Consider the following 17665-nt stretch of genomic DNA (forward strand, 5'->3'; position numbering starts at 1 on the left):
GAGGTTAGATAAGCATCTAGCTGGGGTCATCTAGACCCAGCACTCTTTCTTGCCTATGCAGGGGGTCGGACGCGATGATCTATTGAGGTCCCTTCCAACCCTAACATCTATGAATCTATGAATCCACACAATTACGCCTCCTGCCATGCCACATATGCATGGTAGGAGGCATGACTGTGGGATTGGTGCTGCACCACCGGGTGTGGGCTGCACATGTGCACTCAGGAGTTTCATGCATGTCTGAGCCTTAGGGATCATAGCTGCCATGATCCCTCAGGCCCAGGGATTTCATGCTGGGCATCGTGCACCCCCACAGCTCAGAGCCCTGTCAGCTGACGGGGTTCCCAACCACAGGGGAGAATCTGCTGGATGTGCAAATCAAAGCTTGATAGAAACTAGCTATAAAGTAAGCACACACATTTTCAAGGTTTAATTTTATAGCTGGTTGAAGCCCCTCATAATATGATAGCTCAATTAGCCAGTTACCATATTTACTTGAAAACAAGACAACTCTGAATGTAAGACAACCCCCCAATAATTAGAATCTAAACACAGAAGAATTATAAATTGATTATATAATTTTCCATGTGCAGAATCTAATTATTGGACAGTCATCTTCAGTTTGTTCTGACCCCCCTTCTTCTTTTGCAGATGGTGGAGAGAAAGGGTGATGAGGAGGGCAGAAATGGAGCAGATGGTGGGGAACAGACTGTGGAGAAGGCAGTAGGTGGGGCATGTGGTAGGGCAGGAGAGGGGTAGTAATGGGGACAATAGTGGGGGTCAGGCGGTAGGGGGCAGACAGTGAGAAAGACAGGGAGCTTGTCCCTTGCTGCCTATTCTCCCCCACCTACTCCCCATTGTGTCCCCTCTGCAGCCTCAGGCTGCCTCCCTTTCCCCCCCTCCCCTGTTCCCCCCTCCTCCCCTCACCATACCACTTCTGCTACCTGCAGCCTCAGGTTCCCACCTTCCTTCCTCCCATCTTCTCTCCTGTCCCTGTGAATTCTATCCCCCTACCTTTGCTCTGTGCCGACAAGCTATTTCCCTGCTGCAGCCCAGGGGATGGAGTATAGCTCCAGCCTGGCCCCATAGCAGCAGCGCAGAGCTGACATTGCTGCATCTCATTGTGATTCTGTAGCTGACTCACAGAAACCCAACCATAAACCACGGAAGTGAATGAGAGTCTTCTAATTGATTTCAATAGGAACAAGGATAGTCTCCCAGTGAGAATCTGGCATGCTTTATTACAATAAAACAGAGGTTTGCAAACATGGATATTTAAAAAGAGATGCCATATACATGCATATTTAGAACAACTGTCATGACACTTGAGTGAAAAGAATCTTGAAAATATATCAACATATTTGATCCATGTAATTTAATCCTTTAGGTGGAAACCTTTTAAATATGCATATATTGGAGGGAAAAAAACCCTAGTTACTCATTAATTCATATATCATAATAGATCATGGTTGGCTTAGGTCTTCAAAGACTTCTGATGCAGCCAGGAAAGTAGGTTTGTAGATTTATTATTATAGAATTCCAGTTTAAAACAGACCGTGTTGCACCATGTGTTACATTCAGCTGTGATATGTTAACAAGGTAATGCTACTTACCAATATGCTACATGAAATATCACTGTAATGTATCGGATCATAAAATGAATACCTTAGGACATGAACTGAAGGAAGTTGCAGAGGAAGTTCAGCACCCAGGGAAGAGGTGGAAGGTGGGGAGAAGTATGCTGACCAATGGAGAGCAGTGAGGGGAGGCGGGAGGACACAAAGGAGAGGAGTCTTATATTCCCAGTTCTCCTCACTCCAGCAGCAGTTTCTCTGCTGTGGATGATGTTGCAGCAGCATGAACTTGGGCTGCAGCCTCTGGGGGACAGGCAGTGGTGTAGACTCTACGGTGGCCACTTCAGGTGCCCCATTCACTCCCTCCCTCCCCACAAGTGCAGGACTGTGCTTCCCATGGTAAAGCCTCCTGGACTGCCCATGCTGTGGTAAAGACTTCTGGGGGGAGGAGGTCATACTGGCATCCCCTCTAAGTCAGCATCTGGGGCTGGTGTCCTGCTCACCCCACTCTAGTCACTCTACTGGACAGTTATAGTCATTCTGATTCTAGCTTTGCACAGCTGTTTTAAAAAATGTGTATCATTTTGTCCCTGCTGCTCTGTATAATTTAATCTTGTAATGCATTTTAGGATAGCACTTGTATTAAAAATGCTATAAAGAATCAGGTAGTTCTGTATTATTGCACTCTAAAATAACCATTTACCTAAGCTGTCATAAATGCCATGCCAAAATATCATTACTCTGTCCTTAAAACATTAATTGTCCTTTGTATTTAATTCCTTTTTCTACCAGTTTTATCCAGAAAATAAAACTGCAGCAAAATATTTGTAGAGAGAGTAGGACATAGATTTAATGATAGACTTCATATGTATTTATTAATCTTACTGGTAACCATAACAACAATTTTGAAATCCCAGAGCCCAATTCAGATCTCTCAAGGATTTTCCACTGATTAGAATTGATTGCAATAGAGCCACTCTTGATTCATGCCAGTGTGAGGTACAAATAAGGCTCTAATTCTTTTCAGTAGATTTCTTGTAAGAAAAAGAAGCTTTGTTAAAGGACTCATGTTTTTAATTTGATATGTATGCAGATTCCATCACCTTTCTATTACATTTTTACCAATATGTGCTGTACAGTATGTGGTTTTCAGTTTGTGCACTGGTGTCTGACATTTTTGAATTTCACTCCCATGTCTGACTTCTCATTTACATATGAACAATCAAGCTGGCAGTGTCAAGAGGCCATAAAGTTAATGTACATTCAACTAAATGAGAATTTGAACATTGTACACTTTATTACAATAAAAAGGAGATTCATGCATATGGATGCTCAGATCCACCTGAGAAAAAAGCCCAGGAAAGAGCAAATGATCATGAGTGTATGGACATCTGAATGATTACACTTTTTCCTGGGATAAAAGGGTTTATCTTGGGACAAATGTAACATTTATGGCCTGAATAAATTAACTTAAAAAGTCTCCCTCACAAATGGGAAGACTTGGATTTGGATGGCTAGAAAAGAGGTTTGCTTTTGGGAATTTGCTTATAGGTAAAGTAGTTATGCATTAGAATAATGGTCCAGGGCAACAGCAAGGGTTAGATGATTTCTATAAAGCCTGTATGTAACAAAGTTTCTTCAAGGCTCAGTGTGTCTGACAGGCAAGCAGTGAGCAGATACATGGGCTGGGAATTGAAGCCATGTACTACACTGTTCCATAACATAAGATAAGGTGGCACCAGGTCACAGTTCCCAGCTGCAGAGCCCTTGGGATTTCCAGTTTTGAGGAACAGATCAAATTAGGAGAAGACTGGGAAAGCCCAAATTAGGATGTGTGCAAGAGATGGGTTTGTGAAACAAAGGATTATGCTGGCAAAACAGAATGTGGACAGTATGATGACCACAGAGAGATCAGTCAGTGACGGCCAGAAATGAAGAGTCATCAGAGAGAAAAAAATACAAAAGAAGGGATTTCAGAGCAGCAAAGCACCCCCGAGAGGGGAACCCAAGCCTACCATGGATAGTGGCACACCACCAGCCCATCTCACCCCACTGGGGTGGTGGATCTCGGCCTCCAACCTCCAGGCTGCTGACATCTGACATTCAAAAGACCCTTAGAGTGAAGCTCATGTACTGGCCAGATTTACCTTCCCTCTGATGATAGCTCTAGGACTGGTAGATATAGAATTGTTTGCATTATTCTTATCTGATATCACTGTGTATCAATAAAATTTGGCTATTATCGAATGGAAGGGTTTGGTCAGTTTGAGGGTTTTGGAACAAGGTACCTGGGTCATAAATCCAGTGCCGCCAGATTTTTCTGTGTCTTCTGACAAAAAGGGGTGTGAAAGAAAGTTACAAGGACTGGGAAAGAAGCTACAGAATTCAGTTTTGAAGGTCATACATCCTAATGCCTTCTAAAGACGACTGTTGTAGCAGTCTCTAACCAGTGTTCAAGACTGTTTCTACATTCATCAGCCTGTGTCTTGGTCTAACTTGGAATGCATTCCTTCTATGCACAGTAACCTGTTGAGATTTGGTAGACCACACTGGTAATTCAGTTGAAAACATTTTAAGTCAAATAAAAAAACAAACAGCGATTATATGGATTATTTTGAGCATGCACAACTAATACTAAGCAATAGTATTCTCCATAGTATTGCAACCCAGATGAAATGCACTAACTTTAAGCACTGATTAGATACAGCCAACCCAGGGAGTTGCAGTTTCATGCTGGGGATGCCCCAGTACAGATCACTGGCACAAGCAGCATCCTTCTTCCTGAATCTCTTTTATCCTGCTAGATTTCCTGACCTTTAATTATTCCACTTTGTTATTCTTGTTTAGTTTCTTAAGTCTTGGAGGTGCTTGAGAACTCATAATAGGTTCATAAATTATTAGAATTTTAATCATTTTCTTTTTCTCTCTCTGCTTGCTCCATTACTTTTCAGAAGTTTTAACCTTTGCTTTTATCTAACAATGTAACACTTTCCATTGCAGTCATAACCCCGATTAAATTTCCTTAATATGCTAGAAACTACAAACATACGCTTTTAATACAATTCAAATGATCTTTTTCTTGATATTAAGTCCTATATAACCCCATTATACTTCAAACCAGAGTTCCTGTGCTTTATGTGGCTGACAATATTTTATTCAGGTGAAAATTTAATAGAATATATGAGCTGGTTTCTCCTATGCATAAGTTAGCATGACTTGTTGGGGCAAGAATCTACATGGTACTGTCAAAGGGAAATCATGCCTCACCAACCCACTAGAGTTCTTTGAGAGTGTTGATAAACAGGTGATCCAGTTCATGTAGTATAGCTGTACTTCTGAAAAACCTTTGACAAAGTCCCCCGTTAGAGGCTCTTAATAAACTTATGTAGTCATGGGCTGTATGTTAGCTCTACAGTAGCTTTTACCACACAGGAAAGAGATCTGGGAATCATTGTGGACATTTGCTAAAAACACCAGCTCAGAGCTCTGCAAACAAAATAATAGAAATTATTCAGAAAGGAATTGTAAACAACCTGGAAAGTATCATTCTGCCCCTTTATAAATCCATGGTGTGTCCATACCTTCAAAGCCATGCCCAGTGTCGGTCCCCACACCTTAAAAATAATACAGAAAAACTAATAAAATGTAGAGAGAAGGGCAGCAAGGATGATTAGTAATATGGAGCAGCTTTCATATGAGGCAAGACTAATGAGGATAGACCTGTTTAGAAAAGAGACACTTGATGGGGGACATGATAAGGGTTTACAAAATACAAAATGGTGAAGAGAAATTAAATTAGGATTTATTATTTACTATCTCTCATGATACAAGACCTATGGCATAGGGTCCAAAATGAAACTAGTAGATAGCGGCTGCGTCTACACATTTATTAATGCTCTGTAGGTACTAGGCATTAAGTTTAGTGCTTGGTTAACCAAGTACTAAATCAATACACGGTAACTTGCCCTACTTCACAGTATCCCCAGCACACAGCTTTTTAGTGATGCTTACTGCACAGTAGCCTAATACTATTGTGCAGTTAGCACGGTTTTTGCGTGGCATGTTACTGCACAGTGTTATTAGGCTACTGCACAGTTAGCGTCCCATGTAGACATGCCTAGTAAGTTCAAAACCAATAGAGGAAGTTCTTTTTCACACCATGTATAATAAAACTGTGGAACTCATTGTCACAAAAAGTTGTGGAAACTGACAATTTATCCAAATGCAAAAAGGAGTTGAGCACATTATTAGATGAAAAGGGCATCATTAGCTATTAATCATGGGAGCTAGATGTATAGCCTCTGTAACAAAACTTCTTAGACCTTAAAATACTGAGGATGCAAGTGGGAGAGAAACAGTGGAAAAACTCTGGTCATACCCTGTTCGCTCTCCCTTTCAGCATCTACTCTACCGCTGTGATTTTTTCCAGGGACTGAGGTGAAGCTGACTGGTCTGTAGCTCCCTGGACACTCTTCCTTCCCTTTCTTTAAGATGGGCAATATATCTGCCCTTTTCCAATTGTCTGGGACCTCTCCTGATCCTGAGTTTTCAAAGATAATGGCTGACGGATGACGCTGCAATCATTTTGGCCAACTCCTTTAGCCCCTCCAGCTACATCACGTCTGGCCCCATGGACTTGTACACATCCCATTTTTCTAAATAGTCCTAAACCTGTTCTTTCACCACTGTTGGATGCTCACCTCCTCCCCAAGCTGTACTGCCAGGTGCAGTAGTCTGGGAGCTGACCTTGCCTGTGAAGATTGAGGTAAAAAAGCCATTGAGTACTTCAGCCTTTTCCTCATCATCTGTCACCAGGTTGCCTCCCTCATTAAGTAAGGCACCCACCCTTTTCCTCCTCTGCCTCTTGTTACTGACATACTTGTAGAAACCCTTCTTATTACCCTTCATATCCCTTGCTAGCTGCAACTCCAGTTGTGCTTTGGCCTTCCTGATTTCATTCCTAGTCATTTGTCCACATTTTCACTTGTAAGATTCCTTTTTGTGTTTTAACTTTTAAAGAGTTCCCTGCTAAACCAAGCTGGTCTTCTGCAGTACTTGCTAGTCTCCCTGCATATTGAGACGGTTTGTTCCTGCACTCTCAGGAAGGTTTCTTTAAACTACAGCCAGCTCTCCCAGACTCCTTTTCCCCTTAGACTGGCCTCTTAAGGGATCCATCAGTTCCCTGAGTGAGTCAAAGTCTGCTTTTCTGAAGGCCAAGGTCCTTACTCTGCTACCCTTCTTCCTTCATTTCTACAGGATCCTAACTCAATCATCTCATGGTTACTGCTACCCAGGTTGACATCCATTTCTACATTCCCTGCTTATTCTTCCTTGTTTGTGAGCTGCAGATCAGAATAGCACAGTCCCTAGTTGGCCTGTCCAACCCTTGCATCAGGAAATTGTCCCCAACACTGTCTAGGAATTTTGGGGGTTGCCTGGGCACTGCTGTATAGCCCTCCCAGCAGATGTTACGGTGATTGAGGTTCCCCATGAGAAACAGGGCCTGTGATCTGGAAACTTTTGCTAGGTGCTCAAAGAAAGCCTCATCCACCACATGGTTGTGGCTTGGTGGTCTATACCAGACACCCACCATGGCATCACCCTTGTTGCTCTTCCCTCGGACTCTAACCCTGTCTCAAGTTTCATAGTATAGCTCTGAGCAATACATACAGCTCTTTTACATAAAGAGCAACTCCTCCTCCTCTTCTCGCCTGCCTGTCCTTCCTGAACAGTTTATATCCATCTATGACAGTGCACCAGTCATGGGAGCTCCCACCAAGTCTCTGTTGTTCCAATCACATCGTATTCCACATCTATGTGAGGACTTCCAATTGTTCCTGATTGTTTCCCAGGTTCTGTACATTCATATATAGACCCCTGAGATAACTAGCCAATTGCTGTACTTTCTCAGGAAGAATGGTATGCCCTCCCGTGTTGCCCCCCTCCTATTTGATCTGAGAACTGAACTAGATGAACATTGTTTTTGAACAATAATGGTAATTATTGTGTCCTTATGATGTAGAATTTGACATAATTATATAGCTGTGGACATGGATGGGTCATTGATTTCCTCAACACTGAAAATCAAATATGGTATTGGGGGGGAGGTCATTCTTTAATGTTGACCTAAATCAATAGATGTTTTCCTTTTGCTGGAATTAAAACTAGTTATATATTCTAAAATTCTGCTCCTTAAAAATGGAGACCTTTCAATCCTTCTGTCAAGAAAATAAGGAAAATAAATAACTTCAGTTAGGTAAAATATGTGTCTGCAGGAAATGCCATCTCTCTATGTTTTCACATTACTTCATTCTCTTAAGAAGCGAGAATGTTCTTGTTTAAACTTGCTGTGAGTCCTGAAGAAGATTTGTGGCTTGCTGCAGCAGAGCATCCTTATTCCTTCTCCACATTTCCTTGTATATTATAGATTAGCTCTGTCATTTTGGTAAGTTTTTTTATAATACATAGTTTTCAGGAAGAAGATGGCTTTGCATGCTAAATTCTGAATGATGTAACACTGAATTTGCAGGATCTATCACATTTTTTTCTTTTTTGCATGTGTATTGATCTATTCTTGGATGTACCCTTCTTATCACCAACTGGAATAGTCCCTTGGCGTAACAAATTTGTGATTCAAGACCATTCATATATGTAGCTTGTGATTAACTAAGTTAGAAATTAAATTAAAGAGACAACAAAGCTTTTCAAAGATGTTTGCAAAGCAGAGGAGATCCAAAGCAGCATAACCTGAAGGGTGACTGTACTAGGGCTTACACGAGTGATGGTGGCCAGCTAGTGTGCATGTTTCCTAGCACCTGAGAGCTGCTTTTGATAATCAAGAAAATGTAAATGGGGAAAAAGGGTTGTCTGGTGACCAGAGCATAGGATCAGAGGATGAAGTTGATAATTCTGGCCCTAGTGAGGTCAGTAGCAAAATTCCTATCAAGTTCAGTAGAACCACAGTTTCAATGGATGAACTTTGCCTGGGTTTTAATGGTATATAGAACTTGGTTTCCTCACTGGGTTTTCTGAAATTATTTTAAGCTTCCTAGCTCAATCTGAACAATGAGAATAATAATGCATACTTAGTCCATCACCAGGCCATTATGAAAATTCATTAGTGAATATTTGTAAAGTGTTATGTAGGTGATAAGCATTATAAATATGGTATAGAAATTACTGTTCACCTCTCTCAAAGAAGCCCACCACCACAAAAACTCTGGCACATTAACAGTTTTGTAGTGCCTTTCTATGTGCCATTTTGCACACAGAGGATTTATGTCCCACAGCTGATCGAGTTACACACTGGTAAGCATGCTCCCTAGACTCATCATGCTGCACATACAACATTGTGCACTACTTCTTTTGTGCACTATGCAATAAAGCATAGAGATTTTCAGTTACAAAGAGCATTATTTCATGGTTAAATTAATGTTCTCTCTTATACAAGTCCATAATAGGTGGCTACCACTTTTCTTTCCTATACAGATAACAGAAGAAGTCTGTATTCTTCTTTGTCAACAGGTAGTTTAAATGCAGCCTCTGAAGGAATAGTTAAATACCATTTTTTCCTAACATTTATCATTTTCTATTTTTTTTTATTTTCCTCAATTCTTTCTTATTATCTATTTAAAGACATGGTCTAATGATAAAATATTCTGTGAACTGTGTGCAAATCACTGACTGGGATCTTGAAAGCTTTGTGTCCTGAGGCTTTCAGCCATGTCAAGGTTTTGGTGTGCAGCTTTGGAACGTTAATTCTTGCATTGCCCAGCTCTTTATTATGCATCCTTAATATTGCACTCATAGAGACTTCATGATACTTATGATATCTAGTTTATACATAAATTAAATCAGTGTTTTAATATAAATATAGTAATTACATAGGAAGGGTTCTGCAGTATAAATTTAACAGCACTATACAATATAAATCTTGTATGAATATGTGTATATATTTTTATATCTAACTGTTATACAAACATGTACTACACATATAAAAATGTGAGTAAAATATACAAATACTTCTATTCTAATACATTTTCCTATATTATTTTTTTTAAGTATTCAGCCAGTTCTAAGACTACCTCAGGTGCCTGGGGTCTGTACATGAATTTATCATGTATATTCCTATTTCTTACCCGCAAAAAGGCGATGTTTGGATGTCTAATGGAAAACAATTCAGTACATGTCTGCTCTAGTAAAACATCAGTCCAAGCAAAATTCAATTAGATGTAAGCTATTTTTTCCCTGATAGACATGATGCAATGAAACATCCTATCAGTCAAGCACATGTAAAGTTAATCAGCAGTAGAAAAATAGCTCTGGCTTATACTTATGGTCATGGTGTTATAGAACAAATTATGTACCACTCTTGGGAAATGGCTCCCACAGTGTTATCTTTGAGCAATTTCAAATCTGAGTAGGTAGAACTCAGAAACATGGAGCTTTTTGACATTGTTACAGGGCAACAGATTTTCATTGCCTACAGCTTGATATTGTATATCACTCCTACTAGGCCATGGCTGATGTATGGTTATTAGATCATAGCAAATATGCAGTTAATGCAATTCTCAGTAAATTAAACACAATTAAAACATCCTGGAGAATTACAATATTTTTTTTTTTTTTAATGGGAGAAATACATATTTGATTGATACCTTTTTGTTAAATCATTGCTTTTTATTGCTTTTCTTTGCTGTTGTTTTTATTGCACCTCTCTGGTTATCCAGAGGAATGGACTGTGGGACTGGAATTTTAAAGCAGTCTTTGTTAAAAATATTGCAGTCTGAAGATTTGCACATGAATCATCATTTTCAGAGGAAAAAAATCTTCATTTTTATTATTAAAAGGGTTAGTCTTATTGTTGTACAGCTGTTATAATCAAGTTTTTTCATCTCTTTGACTCAAAGTGAATAATGATGTAAAACTACACTATGATCTATGATCACTATACTCTAATGCCCTGTTTCCTTGACCAAACATTGTTATTGATCTAATCAATGATGCTGAAGGGGACAAGCTATAGCTGAATATATTTTAATTACTATTGTGTTCTGTAACAGGGTGGCCTCCTCATCAGGTCTCTTCCGGCCACCCTGCTCCTGAGGTAATGACCCACTTTACTCGTCTGCCATGCCTTGATGAAAAAATATGAGAGTTGTTACTAAGGTAGGAGGCTACCCATTGCTAGCCCTGCTGACAAAGGTCTAATACCCGCTCTGACCTTCCTTCTATAGTTCCCATGCCTTGCAGATGTTACTCTGGTGTTACTTCTCCGGCCAATGGGCAGAGCAAACTGGGCATACAGTTGTAGCTCTTCTGTAAAGCCCCGGAGGGCCACTCACATACCACCCCTCTCTCACCGGGGTCCCATTTACTCCCCTGGCTCTCAACCAGCCTCTTTCATACTGCCCTCTTTCAGGGCCACACTCATCCTACCTGGCCTCACTTGGCTTCGGGCTTATCTCTTCTTGACTTGGCACAGTCTATTGGGTGCCTCCCACTACCCTCACCTGAACATTGACTGAGCGATTGTACAACTTTAGGCCTGTTTCACTCCTGGCCCCTTGCCAGGCCACTGTGCCTCCTCTGGGGCTCCTCACTCTCCCACACTCACAGGGCGGCTCTGTTTGTTGCCCATCTCTCAGGGTCTCAATACTCATCGCCCCTCTCTCTCAGGGTCTCGCTTGTGACCCCAGACCTAACCCTACCTCCTGGGCATAGCCCCAGGTCCCTCCTCCGGCCTGAGCTCTGCCTCAGGGCTCTTTAATGATACCACCAGGGATGTGGGGCAGGTGTTATACGGGGCCCCGACCTGCCTTTCACTGGGGAGATAACTGGCCTTGCATTTCCTGGGGGCTCCCACACTACCAGGAGCCCCACCAGACCACCCTTCCCTGGCAGGGTGCAGTTTTACATCTTACCCAGGGCAAGGGGTCACCTTGATCCCATAGCCCCTGCCCTTACCTCCTGACTCTGGCTGGAGCAGCTTCTCAGCCTGATGTTACCTCCTTCCTCCTGCAGCAGCCTGCAGCCCAGCTTATATCCTTGGGTCCAAAATGACTGCCCTCATCAGGCACCTGGCTGCTGCCTATTTTCTGCCCTTAAAATGGCAGGCACCAAAGGTGCCCTGCCACATATTCCCTGTATGAATTTAGGTTCTTTATAACCTCAGATATCATGGTAATGCTGTTTCTATATCATCATCTTTTGTTAGGGTTATAAACTGAATTGAGAGTAGGCTCTTAGAAAGCTGTCTAGACCAAGATGGATTTTTTTCCCCCAATCATTGTTCCATGGTCTCTTATTTTTGTTCAATCAAGTTTGTTGGTTGTATGCCAATTGTTTGTTTGCTATTCACAACTGAGTGATTTGGAAATGGACGGAGTATGGCGCATAGTCTAAATGCCGTTGATGTTTTACAATGCAATGCTCAGCTACACTTCACCTTTATTACAGAAAAATAGCCCACAAAATCCACTTCCAGACGAGACCATCTGCATGGTATGTGGTGTCACAGACACATCTGTAGTACCACATAATGCACATTGACCCCAGGATATGTTCGGTTTGGCCCCAGGAAATCTCAGGGTCAAAAAAACCCATGCAAAAAGAAGTGGGGTGGTATACACAAGGACAGTGCACACTGGAACCACACTCCAACTCCCAGCTAGGCTCTGAGTGGCAGGATTGCTGCTGCTGCAGCTCCAAGAGGCCCCCAGGACCCCAGATAAGGCTGCTGGAGCGCCCCCTACCCCACCTGGAGTAACTTGCCATGTGCCAGAGGGTGTCTGGCACAGATGTTCCTGGGAGACAAGTAGCAGTGGCATACGGTGTCCCAGTGCTAGTTGTTCCCAGGGAAATCAACATCCATGCACATGTGGACGTAGCCAAAAAGTCAAAAGGTACCAGCATCCAGTACCAATATCCATTTTAGCCTGAACAGCTAGATAAGATAGTTTATAAATGCAGGCAGGTGCAAACCTGTTTGCTTTTATGCAAATTAGATGTTGCTATCAGCTTCTGACTTTTATTTGCTATCACAACCCCTTGTCAGCTGGACAGTGATTGGATATTTCAGAAGTAAATAGAATCAGTGATCCTATATGCAAGCTAATTGTGCAGGCACTCCTACTAAATATCATCTGAGAGGAAGCGCTGTATGTTGCACTGCTTAAAATTATGCACAACTTTCCTTTCCACTAAAACTCATTTCTTTTAGTGGCAAGGAAAGTTGTGCATATGTGTTCAATATGAATGAAAGGAAGATTAAAACTGCATTACAGTCTAAGAAAAGCCTGCTAGTGAGCCATCTCTCCCTTTTTATTCCACATGCAGCCAAGAGTTAACAGGAGCTTGCCAAAAAGAGATGTACATATAATTTATCCACATACTTCCACCGAGGGAAGGGAGGAAATATCAGATCTTTGGCATAAAAGCACAAGGACCTGTTAATATTTTTAGAGCTTTTAAACAGCAGGAGAAGGAAATGGTATCATAGATAGACTAAATGGAAATAAAGACAGCTAATCACTCAACAAACTTCCACTCTACTTGGTGTGGGGGACATTTGTCTCATTTGCTATTGATCAGCTATTTGGCATGGAAAGGACTAGATGGGGGTAGAATGTCAGTTCTATCATTATTATGTGGGTTAAAAACAGATTTCTGAATAAAAAGAAAGGCTTGGCTGTATCATTATGAATACATTCATTAACCTTAATAATACTGGAAAAAGGTTTGAGGTGGGAGGGAAACTGGACAAAGGACAATCAATTCAACTGCCCATTGAATAACACATTTTTCAATTTCTAAAATAAAATGCAATGAGAGTGTTTAAAAGAATGTATGTCCATTTTTGTGTTATAATCATATACCTTATTTAGTAGCATAGTATACACAGCATTTCTCCCAAAATTAGCCTTCTCTGCGTGCTACTTCTATTTGGGCAGCACCAGGGGGCTGTCAACTGACTCCATGGCTTCTTATTATCTACTTGATTCCTGTTAATTTGTTTTTTGCTCGGCAGGTGTTAACAACCTTCTCTCCTTTTTTATGGTCTTGATGTTCAAATAATCAAGCTATTTCTTCAGCAATTTGTTTTCTCTTAGATATTCCTGGTCTCTCCCATTTCTCTTCTCTTATTTCACAGCAGACTGTTTTTGGCTTCTTTTTTTTTTCAAAACCCTAGATTTGCCTATGGAGCCCAGCCTTCAGGAGCAGTTTCAGTTTCAGCTTTCTGTTGAGCCAAAAGCGGAGAATGTATCTGTGAAAGGGTTTAAACCATAGCTTTTGCCTCACCTGGAAAGGGAGGGTGAGTAAACTGGAGATTAGGCTCTGTTCCTGCTGGACGTGGCCATAACTGGAAAAAAAAATTTTTTTCTTCATTATACTTTAATTATGCTTTCCCAAAAATAAGGTTCATCTTTTCCGTCTCCCTTCCTTTATCTCCTTGGAGATGTGGTGACTCAAAAAGTATGGTGATATTTAATTTGTACTACGCAGTGATTTTAAAATTGCTAGGCTGCTTTCTCTAATTTATAGTGGTTGTTTTCTGCCGTTTAGGCTGTAAGTACTGGCTATATTCTGTCCCCAAGTGTCCAATAAATAATTCCCCATAGGTCTCAGAGTTTCATAGGTCAGTAAACTCTTGCCTTTGTGAAACTAGTGAGATGGTTCTTGCATCACCATCCTGTGCCTCTGGTCCAGAAAATGAGAAAGGATAAAGGAGCAGAGATTAGGTTTAGAACACCAAAAGTCCTCTGAGCTCTATCAGCCTCCGTTTGTTGTCATAGGGGTCTTCAGACTATGCCTAAAGGATCTAGGAAAGATGACTATGATCAATCAAAAGTGTGTGAATACCCACACTTACAATTCAAAAGGTAAACTGCGTTAGGCATCTAAAACATCATGTGTCAAATTTTTGCCAGATTTTTTGTTGTTATTATGCCGATTCATGTGTAAGTGCCATAAACATGCAGGTCTTTGTACTAACATTAGTAGAGTGTTGCTGTATAGCAGTTTTATACTACATTCTAGTGAAAGTAAACTAGACAAACCTTTCCACCTGTAGAGAAATTCCTCCATTGCATTTGGTTCTGAGAGAGATTGAAGTTGAGCTGTCCTTCATTCTGGCACATCCTCTGAAAACCCAAATCTATGACAATGGATCAATATAAATAAACAATGTATCATACATGGAACATTATAGACCAAAATCAGTTTTAATACATATCATTTTGAGACTAGAATGTGATATTTGCAGCTTGAATGTTGCATCTTTCCAGATGTGTCTACCATGGCTGTTTCCAGACATGGAGGGGTGTGTGCTTGCAGCGGCACAAATTTCTGCCGATACTTTGTGCCTCGGTGCACACCTGTGCATGTGTGCTTTGTTGTAGGACACACTGTCCTGCTTTGGGCACACTGCCCTTGCTGAGCTCCTCCTGTCTCTAAGCATGCTGGAGCAACAGGGGCACGAATGGAGCAGTCGAAAGCCAAAGCATCTTGCTAGAAGACCAACCCTCCTCTTGTTCCAGCACATGCTATCTTCACATGCTGTGCACTGCTTTTGTTCCTAACATGTTTTTGTTAACGTGAAATCCCAATAGCAAATTTTGCTCCCACACTGCCTGCACATCTAGACTGATAAAATATTTGCTGATACAGTTGCTTCTACCTGTAAGCTAAAGTGTAGGCAATCCTTTAATTTGATGTATATAACTCAACAGAAGACCTGAATGAAACTTCCTGAATGAAACTTTTCTTTTTTTATGGAAATTTTTGTCAGAATTGTGATGTTCACTAAAAAAAAAATGTGTGGGAAAGAAAATCTCACTGACATTTTTATGGACATTTTGTTAATTTTTGTTTTTCTAGCAAACTCTGTGGATGTTCAAAGCCACAGGGCTGGTGAAAAACCTAAGTAGACTAGAATTGATAAGGACTTCCTTTCAGGTGATTGTGTGCATCTCTGCCATCCCACTTTTTTTTTCATAATTTTGATTTTTTTAGAAGCCAAGTACATATCTAGCTCACAACCACATTAATAATTGCATGAAATTTGGTCCAAATTGTCCCTGGCTGGGAATTTCTCTTCTCTTCAACATGCTTACACATCCTATTTTAATGGTGAGCAATCTCCTTTTGATGTCAGCAGATGCCGAGGCAGCCTGCATCACCCTACTGCAACCTATATGGATCGGGGCAGTGCAGAGATGCATGTGCACACAGTTTCAGTATCATGACTGTAGTTTGTAATACTGATTCCTTGGATTAAGGAAAGAAGAACACAGTACATAAAATAGAAATTGCTGGATACTTCTAATATAAACAGTACTAGTATTTCAACAATTTTTCCTCTCCAGCCTTCTGATGTGAGTGTGTTTCTATTTGCAAGGAAGCATTTCCCTCGTTCCCTTGTTCTTTTGAATGGTGCAAGCAGCAGAATCTTCTCAGACTATTTTCTGTTTTATTTCTCTCCACAGTGATGGCTGGGCAGACAGGTACGATGTGACAGACGGATACCAGCGTGAAGCTGTTGGGGGAATAACGATCAAGCTTCAGTCTCCTGATGTGAAATGGTTTGATGATTATTACCTGCAGCTTCGGCCAGAAACCAATCACCGAAACCCATGGTTTCAGGAATTCTGGCAGCACAGGTTCCAGTGTCAGCTGGAGGGGTCTCCTCAACAGAACTATAAATACAACAAGACTTGCACCAGTAAGCAGTTTTACTATTATTATTGAGTGTTAGTATTATTTTATCTAAAATCAATGCAAGTAAATGCCTAATTAATTACTGTCATGCTGAAGCAGTGAGGCCTGGAGAAATGGATTGTGGGACCAGAATTGGAAGGACTGGAGTTCTATCCCTTCTCTGTCCTGGAGATGAATTCAAATTCAGGTGCTAGAGTGCTGGTATAGCGCTTCACAGTTCATGTTCAATACCTTCTACTTTTGACATGGGAAAGTCACTTAGAGCAAGATTTTCAGTGTGACTACTGAGGTCAAATTTTAAAAGTGGCATAGGGTCAGAATTTTAATAGGATTTTCAAAGATGCCTCCAACACCGAAGTCCCAAGCATTTCAGAATATCTCAAGCAATAAGAGTTAACTATGTTACTTGGAAGTTAAGAAGATAGGGTAGATTTGCACCTGACCAACTAAATTATGTATAGCACAAGCTTTTCTGAACTGGAGCTTACTTTATCAGATGTGATGAAATGACATGCATGGACCAGTGTGGCATGGAGATGGTGATTTTAATACAAAGTTAGAAAGGGAGGAAGAGAGCGGAGAGAATGGAGGAGGGCAGTGCTGGGAGAAACCAACATGCAAGTAATAAGTAATTCTCATGAAATAACTGCAGCTTTAATTACCTGAACCCTTATAAAAAATGGTCTCCTATGCTTCAGTTCTTCATTTGCAAAACAGAGATACTAGTATTCTCTACCTCAGAAGGGTAATGTCAGAATAATTCCATCTAAGATTATAAGGAGTTCATATTATGGTAGTAAGGAACTATGTAAGTACCTTAAACTTTCTTTTTCTGTTTTGGGGGTAATTGCTTCACTAGAATTGGTTAAAAGGATTTTCTCTAAACAGTTTTCCATAAAAAAATCCATTTCAATTCATTTATTTTCATGCAATGCACTATGTAGATTTTGTGCAGTGGGGAAGGGGGGCTAGGGGGATAAGTTTTGTAATGTTGTTAGATCTTGCTCCCAAATAGTTCTTTTTGAGAAAAACAATGAAATGTTGTTTCAAGGATAATTTTTGTTGCAGAATTTATTTCCTGTCAGGCACCTTTTAATTGTATTTTTACTTTCATGAGATTAGTTATAAATGTCAGTAATGTCAATAATTATAAAAATGATTACTATACCATATTTACTTGAATCTAAGATGACCCAAAATATAAGTTGACTCCCCAATACTTAGATTCTATATATGCAAAATTTATAAATTTGTTCTAATTTTCCTGGTAAAGAATCTAATTACTGAAGGCTTGCCTTTAATTTGTCCCTCTTCCACTGCTACAGTAGAGGGAATTTTTTTTGGGGGGGGGGGGGGGGGGGCGCCCCCTTTTT

General features: G+C 40.7%; 1 protein-coding gene across 3 annotated transcripts in view; it reads left to right on the forward strand.

The window, feature by feature from the left end:
* The window catches only part of GRM5 (glutamate metabotropic receptor 5), a 419830-nt gene that overhangs the window by 313412 nt on the left and 88753 nt on the right, over positions 1-17665 (forward strand). For all 3 annotated transcript variants that reach the window (XM_006030558.1, XM_006030559.1, XM_006030560.1), the window contains exon 3: positions 16061-16296. In XM_006030558.1, the coding sequence (XP_006030620.1) occupies positions 16061-16296 (236 nt within the window). The remainder of the gene's footprint in view (positions 1-16060; positions 16297-17665) is intronic.

Source organism: Alligator sinensis, unplaced genomic scaffold (assembly GCF_000455745.1).
Source record: "Alligator sinensis unplaced genomic scaffold, ASM45574v1 scaffold532_1, whole genome shotgun sequence".
In the NCBI taxonomy this organism is placed as follows: domain Eukaryota; kingdom Metazoa; phylum Chordata; order Crocodylia; family Alligatoridae; genus Alligator; species Alligator sinensis.